The sequence below is a fragment of the Oratosquilla oratoria genome, chromosome 32, assembly GCF_046742065.1.
Source record: "Oratosquilla oratoria isolate Oo_2021 chromosome 32, ASM4674206v1, whole genome shotgun sequence".
In the NCBI taxonomy this organism is placed as follows: domain Eukaryota; kingdom Metazoa; phylum Arthropoda; class Malacostraca; order Stomatopoda; family Squillidae; genus Oratosquilla; species Oratosquilla oratoria.
The window spans coordinates 29,879,752-29,902,251 of NC_134808.1; the positions used below are offsets into that span (position 1 = coordinate 29,879,752).

Genomic DNA, 22,500 nt, shown 5'->3' on the forward strand with positions numbered 1-22,500 from the left:
ATTGTCAAGACCAAGAATATAAAAGGTCTGTCCCAAAACGCCCTCAGTAGCATCTATCGCATTCCTTGCGGTAGTTGCTCATCTTTGTATTACGGCGAGTCAGGTCGAGGCGTCGAGAAACGCATAGCTGAGCACAAACGAGACTTGAGGTCACACAGGACGTCTAACTCACTCGTCCAACATGCTGACTGGTCTGGACATTTGCCCCACTGGGATGGAGTCGAGGTTTTACACACGGGATTAAGGAGAGACATGAGGAAGACTGTTGAAGCTGCCTACATTAATTATTATGAAAATATCAATGACAGGGAAGGTTTTGTTTGTTTGTCAAAGGCAACAAGTAAATTAATTATAAATACAATTGGGAAACGTATGCATGATACGGGAAAGGGAATCCCCAGACAGCCAGCGGGGTGACCTGTCCTTGTTCCCATCCTCGGATGTATAAATGTGTGGTCCAACTGTTTGTAGACAGCTTACTGAAGAAGGCCGAGTCGGTCGAAACGTATAAGCAATAAAAAGTTCCAGCCCATCTTCGCTTATTCTTCCTCCACCCAGTCTCTCATCTGTCTAAACCATTCATCAAATATATATATATATATATATTTATATAAATATATATATATATATAAATACATATAAATACATATATAAATATATATATATAAAAATATGTATATATATATAAATATATATATATATATATATTATTTAAGATGTCTTTTATCAATTTTAAAATGCTCCTTTTTAAGTCCTGTATATTCAAATTTCTTACCACTCACCAGTGAGATACCTTATTTAAAGCTTTCTGCAGATCCAGGTAGCCTATATATAATCCACCCAATAAATTTGAAACATCCCACTTTCCTTTTCTGAATCCAAATTGATTGTCTGTCAAGATGTTCTTGTGCCAGTCTAATACACAGACCTTTAATTAGGGGGTCCTCTTGGCAGCCTCCTTTATGAATTGGGATCACACTTTTTTCCACAATCTCTGGAAACTTTCTCTAAATGAATATTTAATTGGTTCATGAATCTTACGCACCAATTGTTCCCTTCATTGTTTGAGCATCCAACTTGAGTTCCCATTTGGCCCCTGGGTTTTTTCACATCTAACAAGTTTAGTATTTTTTGTACTTCTAGCAACTTCCACTTTTATGTCAATCAACACTTTTTCTAGTTATTGCTTCTCTTTCTTCAATCACTTTCTTTGATAAATATAGACTAGAAATATTTACTTATAACTACAGCTAAATCATTTTGGTGGTTACTTCTCTAGTTTCCTTTTAACTGTTGGCAAATCTATAGAACAACTTTGGTTTTCTTTTTTTCTGCTTCTTATATATATTCATTTGTGGTTTTCTTATAGTCACTTATGTTGGTTACCCATGATTACAATAAAAAACCATGCAGTGGTTAACCTATCCCACTGGACAAAACCCTAAAATACTTGGCCTCACTTTTGATATTGAAGACCTTCACCCCACACATGAGAGATCTCATAATGAAGCCAAAGAAGAAACTGAACACACTTAGAAAAGTTGTAGGCACAAGGCTTGGATAGCAGAAAGACACTAATCATTACATAAACAACTTATAAAAATTATACTAAACAATACATCCACAGAATGGTAGCCAACATTTATGAAAAGAAAGAAATTCTACAAACACAAAATAAAGACTTATGAATAATAACTGGCTACACTAAAACAAGATATAAAGAGCATCTACACTTAGAAACCAAAGTCCCTCTCATAGAGTAGTGTATGAGAATGACAGGCACATAGTTCTATGTAAGAGGCCTCAAGCCCATCCTCTCTTCATGTTACATTTTACAGACACAGCTCATCAAGCACAACATAAAAGCAACTCAAGCCATATTCTACTTCAAAATCTACAAGAACCTAAACCCCACATTATGTTCAAACATAAACATACATCCAGATCAGAAAACAAGCACTCCTTAATAAAGCCCCAAATTCTAAACCTAAATGAACTCTCCTACAGAGTAGGTCAGCTGAGAAATCCTTCCCAAGACAAGCAAAAGATGCACTATCACACCTATGTTCAGGTCACCATCCCACACTAAATCAGTATCAACAGAGAATCTACCTAGCAAGAGACACCAATTGCCTCAAACATAAACATCACACAGAAGATACAAGAGCACATTATGCTACATTTTCCTATGCTCACTCTTTTCCAGACAGCAACATACAGTCTCTTCACTACATGACTTATGGACTGAACCAGTGATCATGGCCAGTTTCCTAATGCTTACAGGACTTCTTTGAGAGAGAAATAGGCAATGGATTGACAGATTGTAATCAACCTTTTTTACATCTTTCTTTTTGTAAGGTGAACACACCACCACAGCATACTCCAATCTATGTTTGTCTAATTATAATAAGGTTCCAACTTGAGCTATATCATCTTTCAAGTTATTCAATGGGGGTTTATGCATCTGTATGGAAAACTACTTTTTCACACCCTTCCCACAGGTGGTCTTTTTCAACTTGTTCCTATGACATTGTGATGTCCTCTCAAATCAAACTAAGAGCTTCTCTGTCATTTTGTCCATCCCTTTCAGTACTTCAAGACAGCGATAAAGTCCCTCTTCCTCTTTTATCCTGTGGTGATTGCAGGTTTAGTGCTTCAAGTCTCTATACAGTTTATCTGCAAAGCTAGGAATAATTTTCGTCACTGCTCATTATATTCTCTCAATCTTAATGTGTGTGTGTATTTACCTAATTGTAGTCCTGTATCCTATTCTCTAATTTTCTAACATACCTAGGCACATATTCATGTACGGTTCCAACTTAATCTATATCTTTGATTTCCAACTATCATATTTAGATTTGAACTCATGTATTGTTTAAGCTTGGGCTATATCACCTTCTAAGTTATTCCACATTTATACATCTATATGGAAAACTGTATTTCTTCACATCCTTTTGACATGTGGTCTTTCTTAATTTAATTCTATGACCTCTTAAAGCCCTTCCATCTTTAATCAGGAGATCTCTTCTGTCAATGCAATCTATCCCCTTTAGTGACCTGAACACTGTAATCATGTCACCTCTTTCTCTTTGATCTTTCAAAGTTGGTAGATCCAGGGCTTTTAGTTTTTCCTTATATGGTTTATCTGCCAGGCTGGGGACCAGTTTGGTTGCTGCCCATTGTATTCTCTCAATCTTGCATATATCCTTCACTATGTGCGGGGACCATACTACTGATGCATATTCCAGTTTTGGACATATCAGGGTTTTGATGAGTTTTTTTCATCATCTCTTTATCCATATAATGGAATGTCACTTTAATCTTCTGCAGTAGTCCATATGTCTCTCCCACAATCCTGCTGATATATTTGTCAGGTGACAGGTTGTCTTTTATCAACATTCCCAAGTCTTTCTCATCTTTTGCCTTTGCAATATGTTCACTTCCCAAGGAATAGTTTAAGGATGGCCTTTTTCTACTATTGCCCATTTCCAATACTTCGTATTTTTTTGTATTGAACTTAATTTCCCATTCTTGGCTCCATACAAAAATAGTATCTAGATATTCTTGCAATATTCTATTGTCCTCATTTTTCACTCTTCTCCTGATTTTTGCATCATCTGCAAACATGTTGGTATAGCGTGTTGTTCCTTCCATAATGTCATTAATTAGACAAGAAACATTATTGGTGCAATCACTGAACACTGTGGAACTCCACTCATTACTGCTTTTCAGCTTGACATCTTGTCCTTTACTAATGTTGTGTGTGTGTGTGTTTACTTAATTTTAGTATACAGAAAGGAGCAATGCTTGTGGGATCCTGTCTCCTACTCTCCAATTTATCGTACCTAGTTTCAAATTCATGTATACTTCCAACTTGGTTTATGTCCTTAAATAAACTGATGCATCTATGTAGAGTCATGTTTCTTGACATCTTTTAAGCAGTCTGACTTAGTGTTTTGCTATATCTTTTTTATGTTCTTTCATCTCATACTATTAGATCCAGTCTTTTTTTTTTTCATTTCATTCACTGTTCTAAAGGTAACTATTATATTACCTCTTTCTCTTCACTCTTCTTATGTGAGCAGTCCCAGTTGTTTATAAATTTCTTCTCTTATGTCTTATCAGCCAGGCCAGAGATCATTCTAGTTGTGCTCTTTGTGGTGATGATTCGGTTTAACACCACAAACTTCCCTATTAGGAAGCTAGGACAGTGACCTTTACAGAGGACTTTGTAGCATGGAATTTAATTAACCATGCCCTTCGTCCAGCTCATTGGCAACATAGTTCAAACTGCCTTCACCTCGATTTCCACCACAAGTAGTGATGCTCTAACTCACTCGGCCAAGGAACACTATGTCTTCTCTCAATTTTCCTAATATATTTCTTTCTATATGGTGACCATTGCATATTGCAGTCTAGGGCAGATCAGGTTTTCAGATATTTTTTCATCATGCCCTCATCTATATAATGAAAAGCTACTCTTATGTTCATTAACACCTGTCTCCCCTAATGTTCTTTGTGTATTTCTGGTGACAGATCATCCTTAATTATGACTCCCAGATCTTTTTCCTCTTTTGTTTTTATGATTTAATTCATCTCCTATTTATTAACCCCAAGAATCATCTTGCTTTGGCCCATTTCCAAATGTTCCATTACTTTAGTGTTCAATTTCATCTTACCCTCCTGACTCCATTCACAAATTTTATCTAGGTCCTCTAGCTATTTACAATCCTCACCCTTTGTTATTCTCTTCATGATCATAGCTGTTCATTGAGAACATTACTGGTGCCAGCACTGAGTCCTGTGGTACATGACATGTCATCTCATTCTAATATAATCTCATCCTTCACTACTGTTCACATATAACTTCCTTTCAGAAACTCCAACATCTTCCAACTTCCATATGGTTTTTCATTATCTCCTTGCCTACACAGTGGAAAACCATTATTATGCTTGACAATAACCTGTAATTTTTGCCCACAATCTTGTTGATACATTTGTCACATGACAAGCTGTCCATGACCCATCATGTCCATATCTGTCTCTATTGGTTTTTGTAATTGTTTCACTTACTACTGAGTAATTCATTGATGTTTTTTTTAGCTTTTGCTTATTTAAAATACTTTCAATTTTTTGGCATTAATATTCATTTTCTGCACTTGGCTCCTACCTATGTATAACCCACAACTTTTTCCAGTAATTTGCAATCTCATCTTTTATGCTTTTCATCATCTTGACACTGTCTCTAAACATACTTGTGTAGCTTGGCATTCCTACAGTCATGTCATTTATATAGTTGAAGAACATTACAAGTCCCAGCAATGACCTAGGAGGGACTGCTAGTCACTGCCTTCCATACTGACATTGTATCTTAAATTGTCTTTCAGGAACTTGTTCATCTAACCAAGTAGATTACTTCTAAGCCAATAATCTATTTCTGTAGTAGTTTATTATGGGATATCATGTTAAGGGCCTCTCTAGATTTAAGAACACATAACCCTTCCTCTCTTGCAGCATATTAACTGTTTGAGTAAAAACTTATCAGGTCTCATACACATACAGGATCTTCAATTTCTGAAAGTGAATTATTTGTCTGCCAAAATATTCATCTCTTCAATGTGCTACCCACCAAGCTTTAAAGTTTTCAAGCAAAATTATTTTGCTATCATACTGTTAAGGGACATCAATCTGAAGTTCAATGATGATGATGATATGGTTTAACGTCACACACTCCCCCCTATCGGGAGGCTAGGACGGTACCCCTCACAGAGGGCTTTGTAGCATAGTTTTTCATTATTCCTTTATGAATTGGTACCACATTAATTTTTTTCCAATCCTATGTCATTTTCCTTTCCTTTCATGAACAGATGAGTTTGATTCTTGTGAGTGTATGTGTGCGTGAGTGTGTATTTACCTAATTGTAGTATACAGGCAAGGAGCAAAACTCATTGGGTCCCGTCTCCAATTCTCTAATTTTCTAACATACCTAGACTCAAATTCATGTACAGTTTCAACTTAATCTATATCCTTGATTTTCAATTATCATATTTAGATTTGAACTCGTGTATTGTTTGAGCTTGGGCTATATCACCCTCTAAGCTATTCCACATATTTATGCATCTATATGGAAAACTTTCTTTACATCCTTTCGACATGAAGTTTTACTCATTCTACTCCCACAACCTCCTATCTTTAATCAGATCTCTTTTGTCAATGCAATCTATCCCCTTTAGTGAGAATACTATAATTATATCACCTCTTTCTCTTCAATCTTTCAAAGTTGGCAGACTGAGTATTTTTAGTTTTTCCTCATATGGTTTATCTGTCAGGCTGGGGACCAGTTTGGTTGCTGCCCTTTGTATTCTCTCGATCTTCCTTATATCCTTCACTTTGTATGTGTGTGTGTATTTACCTAGTTGTATTTACCTAATTGTATCTTACGGGAAGGGGAGCTATGCTCGTGGTGATCTGTCTTTGTATCTCACAGTGTGTGTGTGTGGTTAAAAGCATATTTACATTAGTGCCCTTTTGAGTGAGCATGTACATAAATGTGTGCATATATATATATATATATATATATATATATATATATATATATGTATATACACACGCACACATATATATTATATATATATAAATATATATAAAATATAATATATATAAATAAAATATATAATATATATAAATATATAAAATATATTATATATATTTAAATAACATATATAATATATATGAAAACATATATATATATATATATATATATTATATATATAAAATATATATATAAATATATAAGATATATATATATATAAAATATATATATATATATATATATATATATATATATATATAAAATAAAAAATATATATATATATATATATATAAAATATATATATAAATATTATATATATATAAATATATTATATATATATAAATATATTATATATATATAAATATATTATATATATATAAATATATAAAATATATAATATATGAATATATAAGATATATAAATATATGAAAATATAAAATAAATATAAATCTATATAAAATCTATATAAATATAGAATATATAGAAATATATAAAAATATAAAATATATAAAAATATATAAAAATATAAAATACATAAAAATATATAAAAAATATAAAATATATAAAAATATTAATATATAATATATATACAAATATATAAAATATAATATATATATAAATATATAAAATATATATAAATACAAATATATAAAATATATATATATATAAATATATAAAATATATATATATAAATATATAAAATATAATATATATATAAATATATAAAATTAATATATATATATATATATATAAATATATAAAATATAATATATAAATATATAAAATATAATATATACATATAAATATATGAAATATAATATATATATAAATATATGAAATATGATATATATATATGAATATATAAAATATAATATATGTATATAAATATATAAAATATAATATATAATATATAAATATATAAAATATAATATATATATATAAATATATAAAATGTAATATATATATATAAATATGTATAATATAATATATATAAAATATAATATATATTTATTTATATATATATATATACAAATATATAAAATATAATATATATATATATATATATATATATATATATGTATATACAAATATATAAAATATATAATATATGTAAATATATAAAATATATATAAAATATATATATATAAATATATGAAATATAATATATATATATATATAAAATATAATATATATATATATACTGAATCATATGAACATATGCATAATACAAAAATTGTTTAACTAAATGATGAACAACTAAGAATGTAATGCATGAGCCAAAAGCATACAGGCCCCCCTTGTTAGGACATTCATTATTACATACCCATGAAGTTCTCGTGGAAAATATCAAGCAAGCTTTCCATCTTTTTATCTTTTGTTAACAATGATCAATATACAGGAATATAACATACTAAAATATACAAACTATGAGATCATTTATGTCAAGATTATATGTGAAAGTGTCTGTGTTGGGCTGAGGACTGTTGGAGAATTAAGAAGAAGGTAAGAGAGAAGAGTCCAAACGTTGGTGTACATTCAGAGAAAATAAATCAATTTTGCTAGCTCACTACACAAAAGTGTCTAAGAATTCCCATTTTGCACTCACGGGTTTCTTTCAATTTTTTCAAGTTCCAATATGTTCCCTCCTCTCTCTACACATCCTAGGTAATCAAGGGCTGGGCTCAAAAAAGGATGTGTTCGATTCATTAAAATGACCATGGCCTAGGCTTAGTCACCCAAGTTTACCTATCAATGGCACGGATTCGGACGTGGCCGGTGTTGTAGCGGACACCATGTTCAAGAATAGAGTAAGCGACAGCAGAATTGTTATTTCTGTAAGTTTAAATTGTCATTTTAATCCAAGGTTGTGACGGCACATCAAAGCACGTTAGTTAGGCATCAATGTTAAAGTAATTTTAAGAACAAGAAGTGATACTGGCATTTAAGTAATAATAATCATAAATTAATCAATTTGAATCTGAATGCCTTGGGGCCAAAAATCAAATGCCAATACCCATCTTATTGTGGAAAAAGTGAGTGTCAGGAAGCAACAGTGAACACTCAGGTCAGGAAGAAGAAACACCTGCTTTCACTATAGACATGTCTAAAACCCTTAACATGTGTGTCAACTTGCAACATAAGTGAACATGTAATTCTATGTCAGGGAAGGAGGAAGATGGGTGAACTTTTGATATCAGAAGATCCCATGACAAAGAATTATTATGCTATTACATCTAATAAGAGATAAACGAGGATTACATAGGTATTTTAGACTTGTCTACATAACAGAAACAAGGAAGGCAATAGAAATCTATACATCTGAGGAAGAACCAAAGCTATCCATAGAATTACTACACCTGATACATACCAGTGATAGAAATTCATAGTATTTAGGTGGCCTTAATTAGAGATCATCTTATTTAACTTGAGAATAAACACGACTACACGATCTAAATATCACATGGATGAAAGAGTCTGTGTTTATTCTCAGAGTCTGTCTGAAACAGAATAGTTTGGTTAAAGCTGCAATAGGTTAGTTAATTAGTAAGAAAATTAGTTAGTACTTTTCATTAGCTTAGAAATGTATATATATGGAGATAAAAAGATATATGAATATAAGTTGTGCACGGCCTTGCTATGTCCGGTGCCAAGAATTACTTTGATATTTATACTAAACCCAAACTTGATGAACCTTATGAGGGTAATGGTTAATAGGAAATAGATGTTTACACCTAGCTATATCAAAGCTCATGGGAGGTTGTACTAATGGAAAATAGATGCTTACACCCAACCATGTGACAGCCCATGTGGGCCCACCAGATCAATCTAAACATTAACAATTAAGTGTCTGAAAAATTGAGTTGCAGAAACCTACTTATTCAAGTCTATGACATTGATCATTATTGTATTTCAATTGATCCTTGAATATAACCTTGAAGTGGAAGACATACAAGAGCAAATGTAAGTTCTCAATGCCCAGTGAATTCATACACATTTTATTCCAACAAGGGGTGCTTTTCCAAACCCAGATGTATCCAAGAAGGATGGCAGTCCTGTTCATTAGTCAAGAAGGATGAGATTTTAAAAGTGAGATTTCATACCTTAGAGGCCACAGTTTTTAATCTTGGATAACCTTTGTTTGGTTTGCGTACTGAATGCAAAACTGAAATCAAGCTACATGCATGCAAAATCATATGGAAGACCACAGTAGTGCTACCAGTCAAACATAAGCTATAGTATTTTGCCTCTAGACAAGTTTTGAAAAAAAAAAAACTCTACTTTCTAAAGACAATTATAAGCACACTAGTACTACATGTTATTTCATCTTTATGTATAGTTTTTGCAACACAGAAAGCCATTAAAATAAAATAAGTAGCCGGTTATTGTAGCTTCCTCAGAATCAGACGGGGTAGGTAACACAGATTATTAATGCGACTTTTATCTGGAATTATATTTTTAATTAGAAAGAGACGGAAGCATTTAAAAAGAGATATTGTAGGGGTTCCTTAGTGATTTATATTTGTTTTATGGAGTATTTCTTTTGTTATTACATGAGGACTTTTATTTTGTACATACGTATAAACTGTATATGTAACTTTTCCAAAAAATATTTCAAACTTATGGTGACATAAGCACGAACTATGTCAGCAGTGTTCCTCCATTTTATTTCACAGGCTGCAGTAATTGCACCGAAATTCACTCTGACAGACAAAACCGAACGAGTTTCCGATAAAGAAGAGGAAGAGGAGTGTACAGATGTCGGTAATACTGAAACAAGAGATTCGAATTGGTTACTTCATCAGAAATTTTAACCCATTAATTTCAACCCAGTTGCTTTATCTGCTGTCTGTAATAATTGGTAATATATCTGAATACCTCCCTTTCTTCATTTTTCAGTTACCAAGGAAGGCAGTCATTATTTGGGGTTCAGCTTACATTGGCAAGTGACGTATTGATTTGTTTTGAGATATTCACTTTTTTATGTGGGTGATGCAGTTAGGGAAGATGGTTGGGTAAAAGACTGTGAACAAATGATTAGGTCAGTCTTTCTGTAAAAACATCAGAATTTGATATTTTAATTATTATGTGCTAAATACAAAAAGTAAAAATATTAAGTAATTTATGCAAAATCTTAAAAGAGAAAAACTGACCCTTCTGCTTGATGATGGTAGCGAAGTAAGGATTGTTCCACTTTTACTCCAGTTCATTAAAAGTGATCATTAAGGATGTGATAATTTCTATTTAAGGCACAAAATCACTATTTAAGAGTTTACATTTAAAGAGGGGAAAGCAAAGCTCTTAGATTAATCTTACTGCTTGTTTACCTGAGAGATTATTTAATTATGATGACAGATTTTTTAAATAACAAGTTTAGTACCTTCATGGGCCCCTTCTAAAATAGTAACATAAAAGGCACATCTGAATTATACTAGTACTCTGATAAGAAATCTATTATTCAAATGAAGATATCAAACAGTTATGCTATGACTTGTCATTAATTTTATCAAATGGATTGATAGCATCTATTTAGAAAGTTTAATCATTGGTATCTTCGCAACCTTATTGAAAGCTACTGCCTTTTCAATCTCCCAGAGAAGAGGCCACAGTATGAGCAAGGTGGATAAAAAAAAGGATACTAATTAATAAGCAAGTGAGGTGATCTTTGTATGTGTCTGATACACACTTATCACTTCATGTTTTTACCCATTTTTGTTACCATGTAATTTTCACCTTTACATAACAATGACACCCTCCTCTGTGATGAATATCGGCAAGATATATTGAAAATGATTCTAGACTATTAGCTTATAACTCAAGTAGACTGACCAACTGGGAGTTAATATTAGTGGTAGAAAGTAATATTGAAAACGAGACAGGCGTATGTCCCGTACCTAGTGTTAGCTTCTCGCCCGAACCCGGAGGTAGTGTGAACCCGAGTAAAGACATACTGCTTATCAAAACACAGGGGAGAACCAAGTTGTAAAGGTAATAGATTGTGCGACGACGTATGTTGATGGTGAAGGTTATATCCACATAGGGCTCCGGGCAGCATTGGTAGTTGATAACATTCCGCTTTCCGGGCAAATCTGGAAAATAATGCTGATTAGTTTGCAAAAGCCGAGTGCAACCTGAGCCTGGCCAAGAACCGCAGGGGCCCAATTGAATACCACTGGGTACTCCAGCTTTCGTCTCTTTTTAGTCTGAGAAACCGGATTCTATTGCCATGTGCATTAGAAGTTGGGTCTTGCTCTATTACGCTTAGCTCTTTAATTAGTAGCCATTCAGAGCAGAAGTCACTGAAAAGACCTAAAAGATAATACGCCTTGGTCACTGCTTGGTCAGAAATAATGCTGGTCCTTGTTTTCACAGCTTTCACTACAATGAAGCGAATTGTTTCCTGAGGCATCGCTTGGATTACTGACACGGTGGTGTAATTACAAAACACGCGATGTTTATTATACGTCCACGTAATATCGGTGTTACCTGCCCCAACGTTGAGGTAGTTATGCCAAATATATGTATCAAATGTGTGTACACATATACACACACACACAAAGGCACATATACATACATATGATACATATACAAGTGAATATATACATGAATGGAACAAAAATATATGCATGTGGATATACAAGAATATGTATACTATACAGTATAATTTTATATAAATACATGTGTATATATACATATACATGTGTGGATATATGCATAATATTAATGTTTTATACTGATATATATGTTTTATATGCTACCAGTGCATAAACATACATGTGCATATTATGTATTACATATTATTACATATATATATATTGCATATATTATATACTTTATGTTTATGTGTGTGTATGTATATTTACCTAATTTTAGTATACAGGAAAGCAGCAATGCTCATTGAGTCCCGTCTCCTATTCTCTAATTTTCTAATATACCTAAATTAAAATTCATATATGGCTCCAACTTAATCTATATCCTTGATTTCCAATTATCATATATAGATTTGAACTCATGTATTGTTTCAGCTTGGATTATATCACCTTCTTAGCTATTGCACATATTCATGCATCTATAAGGAAACCTATTTCTTCATATCCTTTAGACATGTGGTTTTTCTTAATTTACTGCATGTGTTTGTGTGTGTGTATTTACCTAATTGGTTTGAACATGTGGAGAGAATGAGTGAAGAAGGATTATTAAAAGAGGTGTGGAAAGCAGAGGTGGAAGGAGTGAACATGAGGGGGTGACCAAGGATGAGATGAGATGGATGGGGTAAAAGGGGTATTGGGAAAGAGGGGAATGTCTGTTGAGGAGGGAGGGAAGGAAAAAGACAGAAGATAGGGGTGAGTGAAGAATGGTTGTGTATAGATGATGTTGAGATGCATGGAAGGTAGTGGGTGGGGGAGGGAGTATGTTTGAATGCTATTTTTGACACAACCCGGAGGGATTTCTCCGCATCTTCTCTTTTTCTGGACGAGAAGATGGAGAGGGGGGTCGCTGATTAAATGAAGTGGTCTTGCTGTGGATGTGATGTGTCTACATAGCTTCTGACCAAGGGCAGTGGCCAAGATGCAGGAATGACCCATCATCCAGGAGGAGCCAAAATAAGAGGGAGGGAGGGGGGTGAATGGGAGTGGAGTATGTGGGGATGGAATGGGTGGGAGTGGATTTTATGCCTTTGTTTTTTGGCTACCTCACTTGTAAGGGGGAAAAAGCCATTGGTATATGTATGTATTTACCTAACTGTAGTACTGTATGCAGGAAAGGAGCAATGCTCATTGGGTCTTGTCTCCTATTCTCTAATTTTCTCACATAACTAGATATAAATACATATGTGTGTGTGTGTGTATAATAACAACAATAATAATAATGATAATTACTGTTGCCTTGAGTTTCTTTGGCTGGACCCCTACAACCCCATAGCAGCTGGGAATGGTCCTTGGCCCCTCTCATAGTACTTTAGAGTGAAAAATTGGACTATTGTCTGTGTTGTATTAGTAGGGGAATGTTCTTTTTTATGTCACTAGATTGTAGTAGTTAGGAGAAAAAAACAGTTTATGGTTGTCAGCTCTCCATTTGCAAAAAAGTGGTGGTAATTGTATTGAAGTTGATGGAGAAACATCTTTATCCTGATTTAACAACCGAATAACAGTTACTTTGAATTGTACATTACTTAAAGATAGAGCTGAGGATGTAGACACATTTTGAACAAAGGCAACAGGGAGATGATCCTCACTGGCATCTGTCCCACAGAACCTTTTTCTTCTTTTGTCTTCTTGTTCTAATCTTTGGCTTCATCTATGAATTCAAATGTCTTTGCTCATTTGTCTTCATTAGCATCTCTCCATATCCAAATGTTTATATGCCAGTGACTGCTAAATTCCAAGACCTGTTGCTTATCTTGTTTGCAGTGGCAGCTTGAACTTAATTTTCAATGGACATAAGCTATCCCTCTTATAGTAACCTAATCTAAACACACAAGACACCAAAACACTTCATCTTACACTGCCTCACCCTAGCCATATGACATCAATATATTATTTATTGAGTGACTTAGGGCCCAATTTGTTGATCACTGCCAATTACCTAGGAACCACAAGGGGCTAATACCTAATCTCTGTACTGTGCCCAAGATTTCCATGTCAACTTCAGATATATTTCCTCCACCTTTTCAAATAAGAAGGGCTGACAACATATGCCTCACTTCTCCTACTACTACAAGTTGGTGCCAGAGAAACAAGCCCCTATTAATAAAACACAAATAGTAGTCCAATGTTTCTTCCCAGAGGCATCTTTAGGAGGGTCTGAGGACTATGGCCAATCACAGTAGGGCTGCAGGTTGTGAAGGTGCCCACCAGAGTTGGAGTGCCAGCTCACAGTTCAACGATGCTGAAAGTTTTAGCACTGGGCGAGACTACTTGGATTGTTGAAATAGTGTGTGTGTGTGTTTACCTATTTCTAGTATACAGGAAAGGAGCAATGCTTGTTGAGTTCCATCTCCTATTCTTTAATGTTCTAACATGGAGTGTGGATGTTTGTACAGTATGGTGTACATCAATATTATATTTCACATATATATGGCATACATATTACATGTTTTTGTATATGTATTGCATATATTTTGTAATATACATGGTTTCAACATATTCAATGCATATAGTCATATGATAGTGACTGTATATAATATATACTATATATGATATACATTGTATATTATGTATAACATGTATATAAATACATATACTTTATATACACACTTATATATATATATATATAAAATACACATATACGTATATATCCTAGCCCTGAAAAAGGGAGTTTGTGATGTGTATGTATGTATGCATATGTATAAATATATATACATATATATATATATATATATGTATATATATATATACACACATACACACTTTTATACATATATATGTGTGTGGGTGTGAATTAGTGTAAATATTATGAACACACATTTTTATAATATACACATGTAACTATGTTTATTCTTATCATATATTTTTATTCCATCATTATATATTCTTATGTATACATCTATATGTGTGTATATATAGCATTTGAAGGAAACCAAGCTAATTTATAAGTTAAACTAACGACGGACAATCGACAACTAGAATAATAATGGATGGTAGTAATGATAGAAACAGCTGTGTAAAGGGCTACCACTAATAATGGTGATAATAATGATAATAAAAGGGAAATGAACAATAATGGGTAGAGCAAGATACCACATCTGTGGTCATCATAGATTTGAGGGGAGCTTTGTTTACCTAGGGATAGCTTTTCTCCACAGTCCGGCGGCAGGGTAAACCCCAGAACCGCCATAGACGCGATGAGAACACAGGGAAGTATGAGGTTGCAGAAATAGTATAGTGTTCGCCTCCGTATTATAATTTCGAATGTTACGTCTACGTAAGGTTCAGGACAACATTGGTAGTATATGGCGTTGCGTTTCCCGGGGCAACCTAGAAAAAAAAATGAGGAATGTGATCATAATAGTAGTAGATGAAGAAATAGTTAAGGAAATTAATAAAGATATAGAAGAATTTAAGAAATAGTATGAGAAGAAACAAAAGCAGAAAGAAGGATAAAGATAATTAACAAATGAAGAAGGTAAACAAAAACAGAATCAACAGACACCTCTGAATTGATTTAGTCCCTGTGCAGAGTGTGCATTTTCAAATTTGTTGATTCAATAGTGCCATAGACTGGATCGCAACAGTTTGTTTCAATAACAATTAATATATGAAATTCGTTGGTATAAGTGTCACTGCTTGAGATTCAAGTACCCTGTCTTGACAGTGTTTGGAGAATATGAATAACGTGGCTATTATCTTTGCGACGCAATGTCAAGAAAAATTAATTTAACCGGATTAAACTGGAGCAGAATAAGGAGTGGAGTACATTAGAATTTAGGCAAAGTTTTAAACATTTTCATGTCTGATTTGTTATTAATGTATAATACCAAAAACTAAAGTATATTAGTTTGGAATATTATTAACCAATTTCAGGTTACAAGGTTTAACAGGTTCCAATGCACAATCTTGTGTACATACTATATCTTATAGTTGGAAAAAGTGTTGAAACTCTTGTAAAAATATCACATGAGTCATTGTGTGGTATGAATTCATCCTAATGGACATGATTTAAAAGAATCCTGGAGAGTTAGGCAAGTACTTTACTTATTTGTGTACGTACCTTTTTTGTTTAGGATAAATACGATGAATTTTGGCGTCTGGGACGACTAAGATTTATCATCAGTGGCATAGATATAATTAACTTTCTTTTTATATGAAATTTTATAACAATTAAACTCAATTACATACAAATTTACTCTGGTGTTTTTACTGTATATCAAAAAACAGAATCTGCATAATAAGAGCTGTATATCTAAAGACTAGCATGTCCTGAACTAAATGTTTATTGTTCCACACATGCATTACTGTTGCCCATAATATCTCAAGAAAGTTATGTAAGATATACATGAGTTACTGGAAATTATGTTAGAGAATAAATAAAAACTTTATAATACACTTACCAATAAGATCCCATTCTCCATTCTTGATGAAATCACTTAAATCACCCCCTTCCTCTGACTGTAGTTGTAAATCAAGCTGAAAATTAAGAAGTACTTTAGTATACAACACTGACACTGACACTAGCATTATACAACATGCTGTCAGCATTTCACTAAGCCATAAGTTCCTAAAAGTATACCACAGTACTAAAAGTACTGATAACAAATATTGTATTTCCTCATACATCTAAAGCTTACCACTATTTCTATAAATATTTTTATACTTTATCCTACATTATATCCATGAATATGTACACTGGGGTCCCTGTATATGAATAGTTTACTGTAAAAACAAATTGCATAATGAATAGTTTTGCTGAAGGAAATCTAATTCATACAACCAACTGAAAATTGAACAATGAACCACATGCAGACTGTGCATGACTGTAAGTGGTTGGGAGCATTTTAATCAATGAAGTCCCCATATTATGTTGTAGGCTAAGAACTTAGCTCACAAAATTTCATGTCTTATACTGGAAAAAAAAAAAAAAAAAAAAAAAATATATATATATATATATATATTTAAGCATAACTATGACTTGGCAATCACATAATGAACAAATCAGTTAACAAATAGGGCTCCACAATATATCATGACTGTATATACAGTAGAAACCCCAGTGCAAATATTAAGCAGACACAGGGCCAGTGATGAGTGTCTGTGGGTAGTGATCATACAAAAACAGACATTGGAAGGATTAATTTTTCTGTTGCCCATATTTCAATTTTGTCAACACCCTCATCTCCACTTGGAGGTGCAGCCCTGAAGGGCTAATACCCAGTCTCAGTCTAAGCACAAGATCTCATTGTTAACTTTGTATTTCCTCCACTTTTTCACATGTGGAAAACTGACAACTGGTGACTGCTCCCATCCTACTCCTACAAGCTGGTAACATAGAAACATTCCAGATTAATGTAACACAGACAACAGTTCCATGTTTCTTCCCAGAAAGATCTACGAGAGGGTCAATGGACCATTGATGTGGGGCTAAGGGTTTCTGGTTAATGAAACTTGAGGCAACTTCAACTGCATTTCCTCCACCTTTTCACATAGACATCTGACAACTGATGGTTGCTCCCCTCTTCTTACTACTACAATCTAGTGACAGAGAAACAGTCCTACACTATTCCAACAGAAAACAGTCCAACATTTCTTTCCAGAGAGGGCCTGAGAACATGCAGGCCATTATAGGGCTGCAAGTTTTCAGTCAAGTAAACGTGAAGCACCAGTTAACATTGTTATTAATAACAGAAATAAAATTAACTGTACTGCTTTCAGAATGTTTAAAGTTGCCCAGATTTGTTTTATCCAGACTTCCTTCAGCTCCATTAGTTTAGACATACAAGGGATTACTGTATTAGCATCCTTGTAACCTTAAGGCTCAATGTTTGAACAGTTAATAAACAGAGAAATGTTATAGCTATTTTCTTACACAACCCAAAACTGATTAAACAAAATCTATATATAAGCACATACAGTCATACATTGTAATAAATATACACTCACCCCTTCACAAAAACATTAAATACATTCATATACAGTACATGTAAGGGGTAAAACAAAGGAATGAAACATACAAAAATAAGATATGTGCATAAACACATGCATTTATGCTAACACATTATCTCACAATGGCATGCAACTATACTTAATCTACAAGTAAGACTAATGATACACCTACAATTTAAGCTTCACTTCTCATTATGTATCACAGCTTTTAAATATCCATATGAACACAGATTACAGTGTATGTATACATACACACACAGGTACAGTAGAACATCAATTATCCAGTATCCTAGAGGGAATTAAGATGCCAGAAAATTTATTTTCTGGATAAAATGTATTTTATCTTAATGCTGTACAAAAGTATAGAAGTATTCAATGTGACTTGCATATATGGTACTAATACGATATACATAATAATAGGTAATAATGTGGAGTGTCTAAAAAAAGGGAGGTACAGTGATTGTGGACTGGCTGATGAGGTTGTTTAATGTTTGTCTAAAAGACAGTAGAGTGTTGGAGTGAAGGAATGCCAAGGGAACAAGGGACAAATGTGAGTGTAGAAGCTTCAGAGGGATTAGTTTGTTTAGTGTAGTTGGGAAGGCTTATGGGAGGGTTTTGATTGAAAGGACTAGGAGAGGAACAGTGGGAGTAATTGATGAGGAACAGTGTAGGTTTAGGAAAGGGAGGGGTTTTGTGGATCAGATTTTTGTGGTAAGGCAGATATGAGACATTTTTTTTTTAGAAAAGGTAAGAATGTTTTTTGGGCCTTTATGGATTTGGAAAAGGCTTATGACAGGGTAGACTGGAAGGCACTATGGGAGGTCTTGCAGATATATGGGATAGGAGGAAAGCTGTTAAGATCCCGTCAAGAGTTTTTACAAGAGTAGTAGAGCCTGTGTTAGAATTAGAAATGGAGAGAGTGAGTGGTTTGAGGTAAAGGTGAGATTGCACTAGGTATGTGTCATGACACCATGGCTGGAGTGGTGCAAGAGGTAAATGCAATGGTAATGGGCTGGGGATTGGAGGTGGTTAAAAAAAATGGAGAAAAATGGGAGATGGGCCAGTTGTTGTTGGCTGACAACACTGTACTTATAGCAGGATCAGAGGATGGATTAAGGAAGTTAATGATGGAGTTTGGGAAGGTGTGTGAAAGGAGGAAGTTGAAGATAAATGTGGGTAAAAGTAAGAGGATGAGATGTACAAAGGGAGAGGATGGCAGCAAATTGGAAGTGAGTATAAAGGAGAGAGGCTGGAGGAAGTGGATAGCTTTAGATACTTGGGGCAAATGTGGCAGGAAAGGGAGTGGAGGTGGAGGTAGAATGTAGATTGAGAGAAGCAAGTAAATGCCTTGGGGGATTAAAAAGTGTAATGAGAAATAGACATTTGGGAATGGATGCTAAGAGGAGATTGTATGAAGGGGTAATTGTGCCAACAGCATTGTATGGGACAGAAATATGGAACATAAGAGAGAAAAAGTTTAAATTTGTTTGAGATGAAATATCTGAGAAGTATGATAGGGGTCATTGAGCTGGACAGAGTAAGAAATGAAGAGGTGAGGAGGAGAATGGAGGTGAAAAAGGAGTGGGGAGATAGGGTTGATGAAAAATTATTGGGATGGTTTGGACACATGGAAAGAATGAGTGAAGAAAGATTAATAAAAGAAGTGTGGAAGGCAGAGGTGGATAGAGTGAACATGAGGGGGTGACCAAGGATGAGATGGATACATGGGGTAAAAGGGGCATTGAATAAAAGAATGTCTGTTGAGCAAGGGAGGGAGAAGGCAGAAGATAGGAGTGAGTGGAGAATAGCTGTGAATGGATGATACTGTAATGCATGGAAAGGAATGGGTGGAGGTTAGGGAGTTGTTATGTGTGAACAATATTTTGACACAGCCCAAAGGGATTTCTCCCCATTTCTTCTGCATGAGGAGAAAGAGAGGGGTGGGGTTGCCAATTAAATGAAGCAGCCTTGCTGTGGATGTGCTGTGTCTTGCTGTACTGCTTCTGAGTCAGGGCAAGGGGCGAGATGCAAGGATGACCCATCATCCAGGAGTAGTCAAGAAAAGGGGGAGGGAGGGGTAGTGAATGGGAGTGAAGCGGATGGGGATGAATTGGGTGGAAGTGGATTTATGCATTTTGACTTTGGGTACTTCCCTTGTAAGGGGGAAAAAGACCTTGGTGTATGTATGTACTGTAATTTCTAATCCTACTAATTTCTAATACCGGACAAACTTTGGGATATAACGGATCTGTCTGGTATTTCCATCGGATATAACAGATCCTCAATTATAACGGATCTTCGGATATAACAACAGACCCCTGTCCTCATATCATCCGTTATATCAAGGGTTTACTGTACATAATAATAGGTACCTGTACAATAATACACTTTGTAATGTGCATTCACCATGACTTGTCAATGTATGTATTTACCTAGTTGTATTTTACGGGAAGGGGAGCTATGCTTGTGGTGTCCTGCATGTGTTTATCTGTGCACGTACGTGCTTCTTTTGTGCGCACATGTTTGTGCATGTTGAGGGGGGTGAATGTGCATTTTTACATGTACATACAAATGTAGGCATGTATATATATATATTTATTGTATATATGGGCAGGAGATTTTCTCTCAAGCATGTTTGGTTAAATTTAATGGCAAGATTATTATTGCAGAGTTTTTTATCTGCCTTTTCTCTTTCTCTGAGAATCTTTTTCCCTTCCACGGGAAGTTGTCTTATAATGTCACCATATGACATTGTTTTGTAAGTTACTTTGGGCATGGCTTTACCAAAGTGAAAAACTGGCCAGAACGCGTTTTCACACTACTTAGTGCTTCATCAGTGGCTAGAGTGTGAATATCTGATTGAATTTTTGTGTTTATATACTATTAGTGTTGGTCTGATATTTCATTTTTGAGGCTTCTGATTGGCTAGTGGGCTGGACTGGGACTCCCGAACTATTCTACTTCCTGATTGGTTGGCTGTTGTGTGACGTCATCAGTATTGTGCCTTCTTTCAGGGAGCTGAGATCTCCTTACGCTAGGGAGGGCCTCTAAATCCCTAGTTTGTATATTAAGATTGGGAGATGTTTCTTTAATAAAGAAAGCCTCAAAAATGAAATATCAGACCAACACTAATATTATATAAACACAAAAATTCAATCAGATATTCACACTCTAGCCACTGATGAAGCACTAAGTAGTGTGAAAACGCGTTCTGGCCAGTTTTTCACTTTGGTAAAGCCATGCCCAAAGTAACTTACAAAACAATGTCATATGGTGACATTATAAGACAACTTCCCATGGAAGGGAAAAAGATTCTCAGAGAAAGAGAAAAGGCAGATAAAAAACTGCAATAATAATCTTGCCATTAAATTTAACCATATATACATATATATATATATATATATATATACAGACGCTCCTCAACTTACGTTTTAGTTATGTTCCGAATGGCCAAACGTAACGTGAAAATGAACGTAAGTTGTTACTGTATGTTCCAGTAATGTATGACCGTTCATACTGTACTATACATCCATAAATTCTATTACCGTATCTTATAAAACACCCCTAAATCATTAATTATAAACATAACATTGTAAAATAATAACATTAATTTCAAATCAATTAAATTCAAGCAACATAAAGTGAGATGGGGGAGGAGGAGGAGGAGGCAAGGCACGTTCAGTGTGTCATTTGTGCCATGTAAACAATGGACGCAGCGTCATGCGTAAGTATCACTACGGAGAGCGCGCTAAACTAAAAAATTCACAAAAAAAAAAAATTACAATTTTTTTTAGTCGGTTCAAACGTAAAATCGAAAAAATGTAAAACGAATGAACGTAAGTAGAGGAGCATCTGTATATATATATATATATATATATATTATATATATATATATATACATATATAATATATATATATACATACATATATACTGTATGTTTACACAGTAGTCTACTGCAGGATGTAGGCTTTGTGCACATATAAGCAAAAGCTTAAATGGGAATGAGTAGAGGTGAACTTGGTGCAAATGCGAGATCGTGGGACATGAATGTATGTGCATGTGCGACGTGCGTACAAGTGCATATACACGTTTTAACATATGTGAAAGAAACAATTTGTGTCTTTTACTTAAGTCATCTTTGTGTGTGTGTAGTAGTAGTAGAAGCCATGGCTATAATTCCACACAAAAAAAAAAAAAAAATAATAATAATAATACAACAGTGTGTGCTTCAGTTTTGTGTACACTGTTTATTGCTCAGCACAAATGTTGGAGCTACACTTCAGGTCTCTAGTGACCAAAAATGAAAACAA

The 22,500-nt window shown here is 34.1% G+C and overlaps 1 protein-coding gene across 1 annotated transcript in view; it reads right to left on the reverse strand.

The window, feature by feature from the left end:
• LOC143017565 (neuronal acetylcholine receptor subunit alpha-7-like) overlaps positions 1 to 22,500 on the reverse strand; it is a 407,747-nt gene that overhangs the window by 285,733 nt on the left and 99,514 nt on the right. The window contains exons 6-8 of the mRNA XM_076172352.1: positions 16,641 to 16,716; positions 15,373 to 15,567; positions 11,485 to 11,679 (exon numbers count right to left, since the gene is read on the reverse strand). Of these exons, the coding sequence (XP_076028467.1) occupies positions 11,485 to 11,679; positions 15,373 to 15,567; positions 16,641 to 16,716 (466 nt within the window). The remainder of the gene's footprint in view (positions 1 to 11,484; positions 11,680 to 15,372; positions 15,568 to 16,640; positions 16,717 to 22,500) is intronic.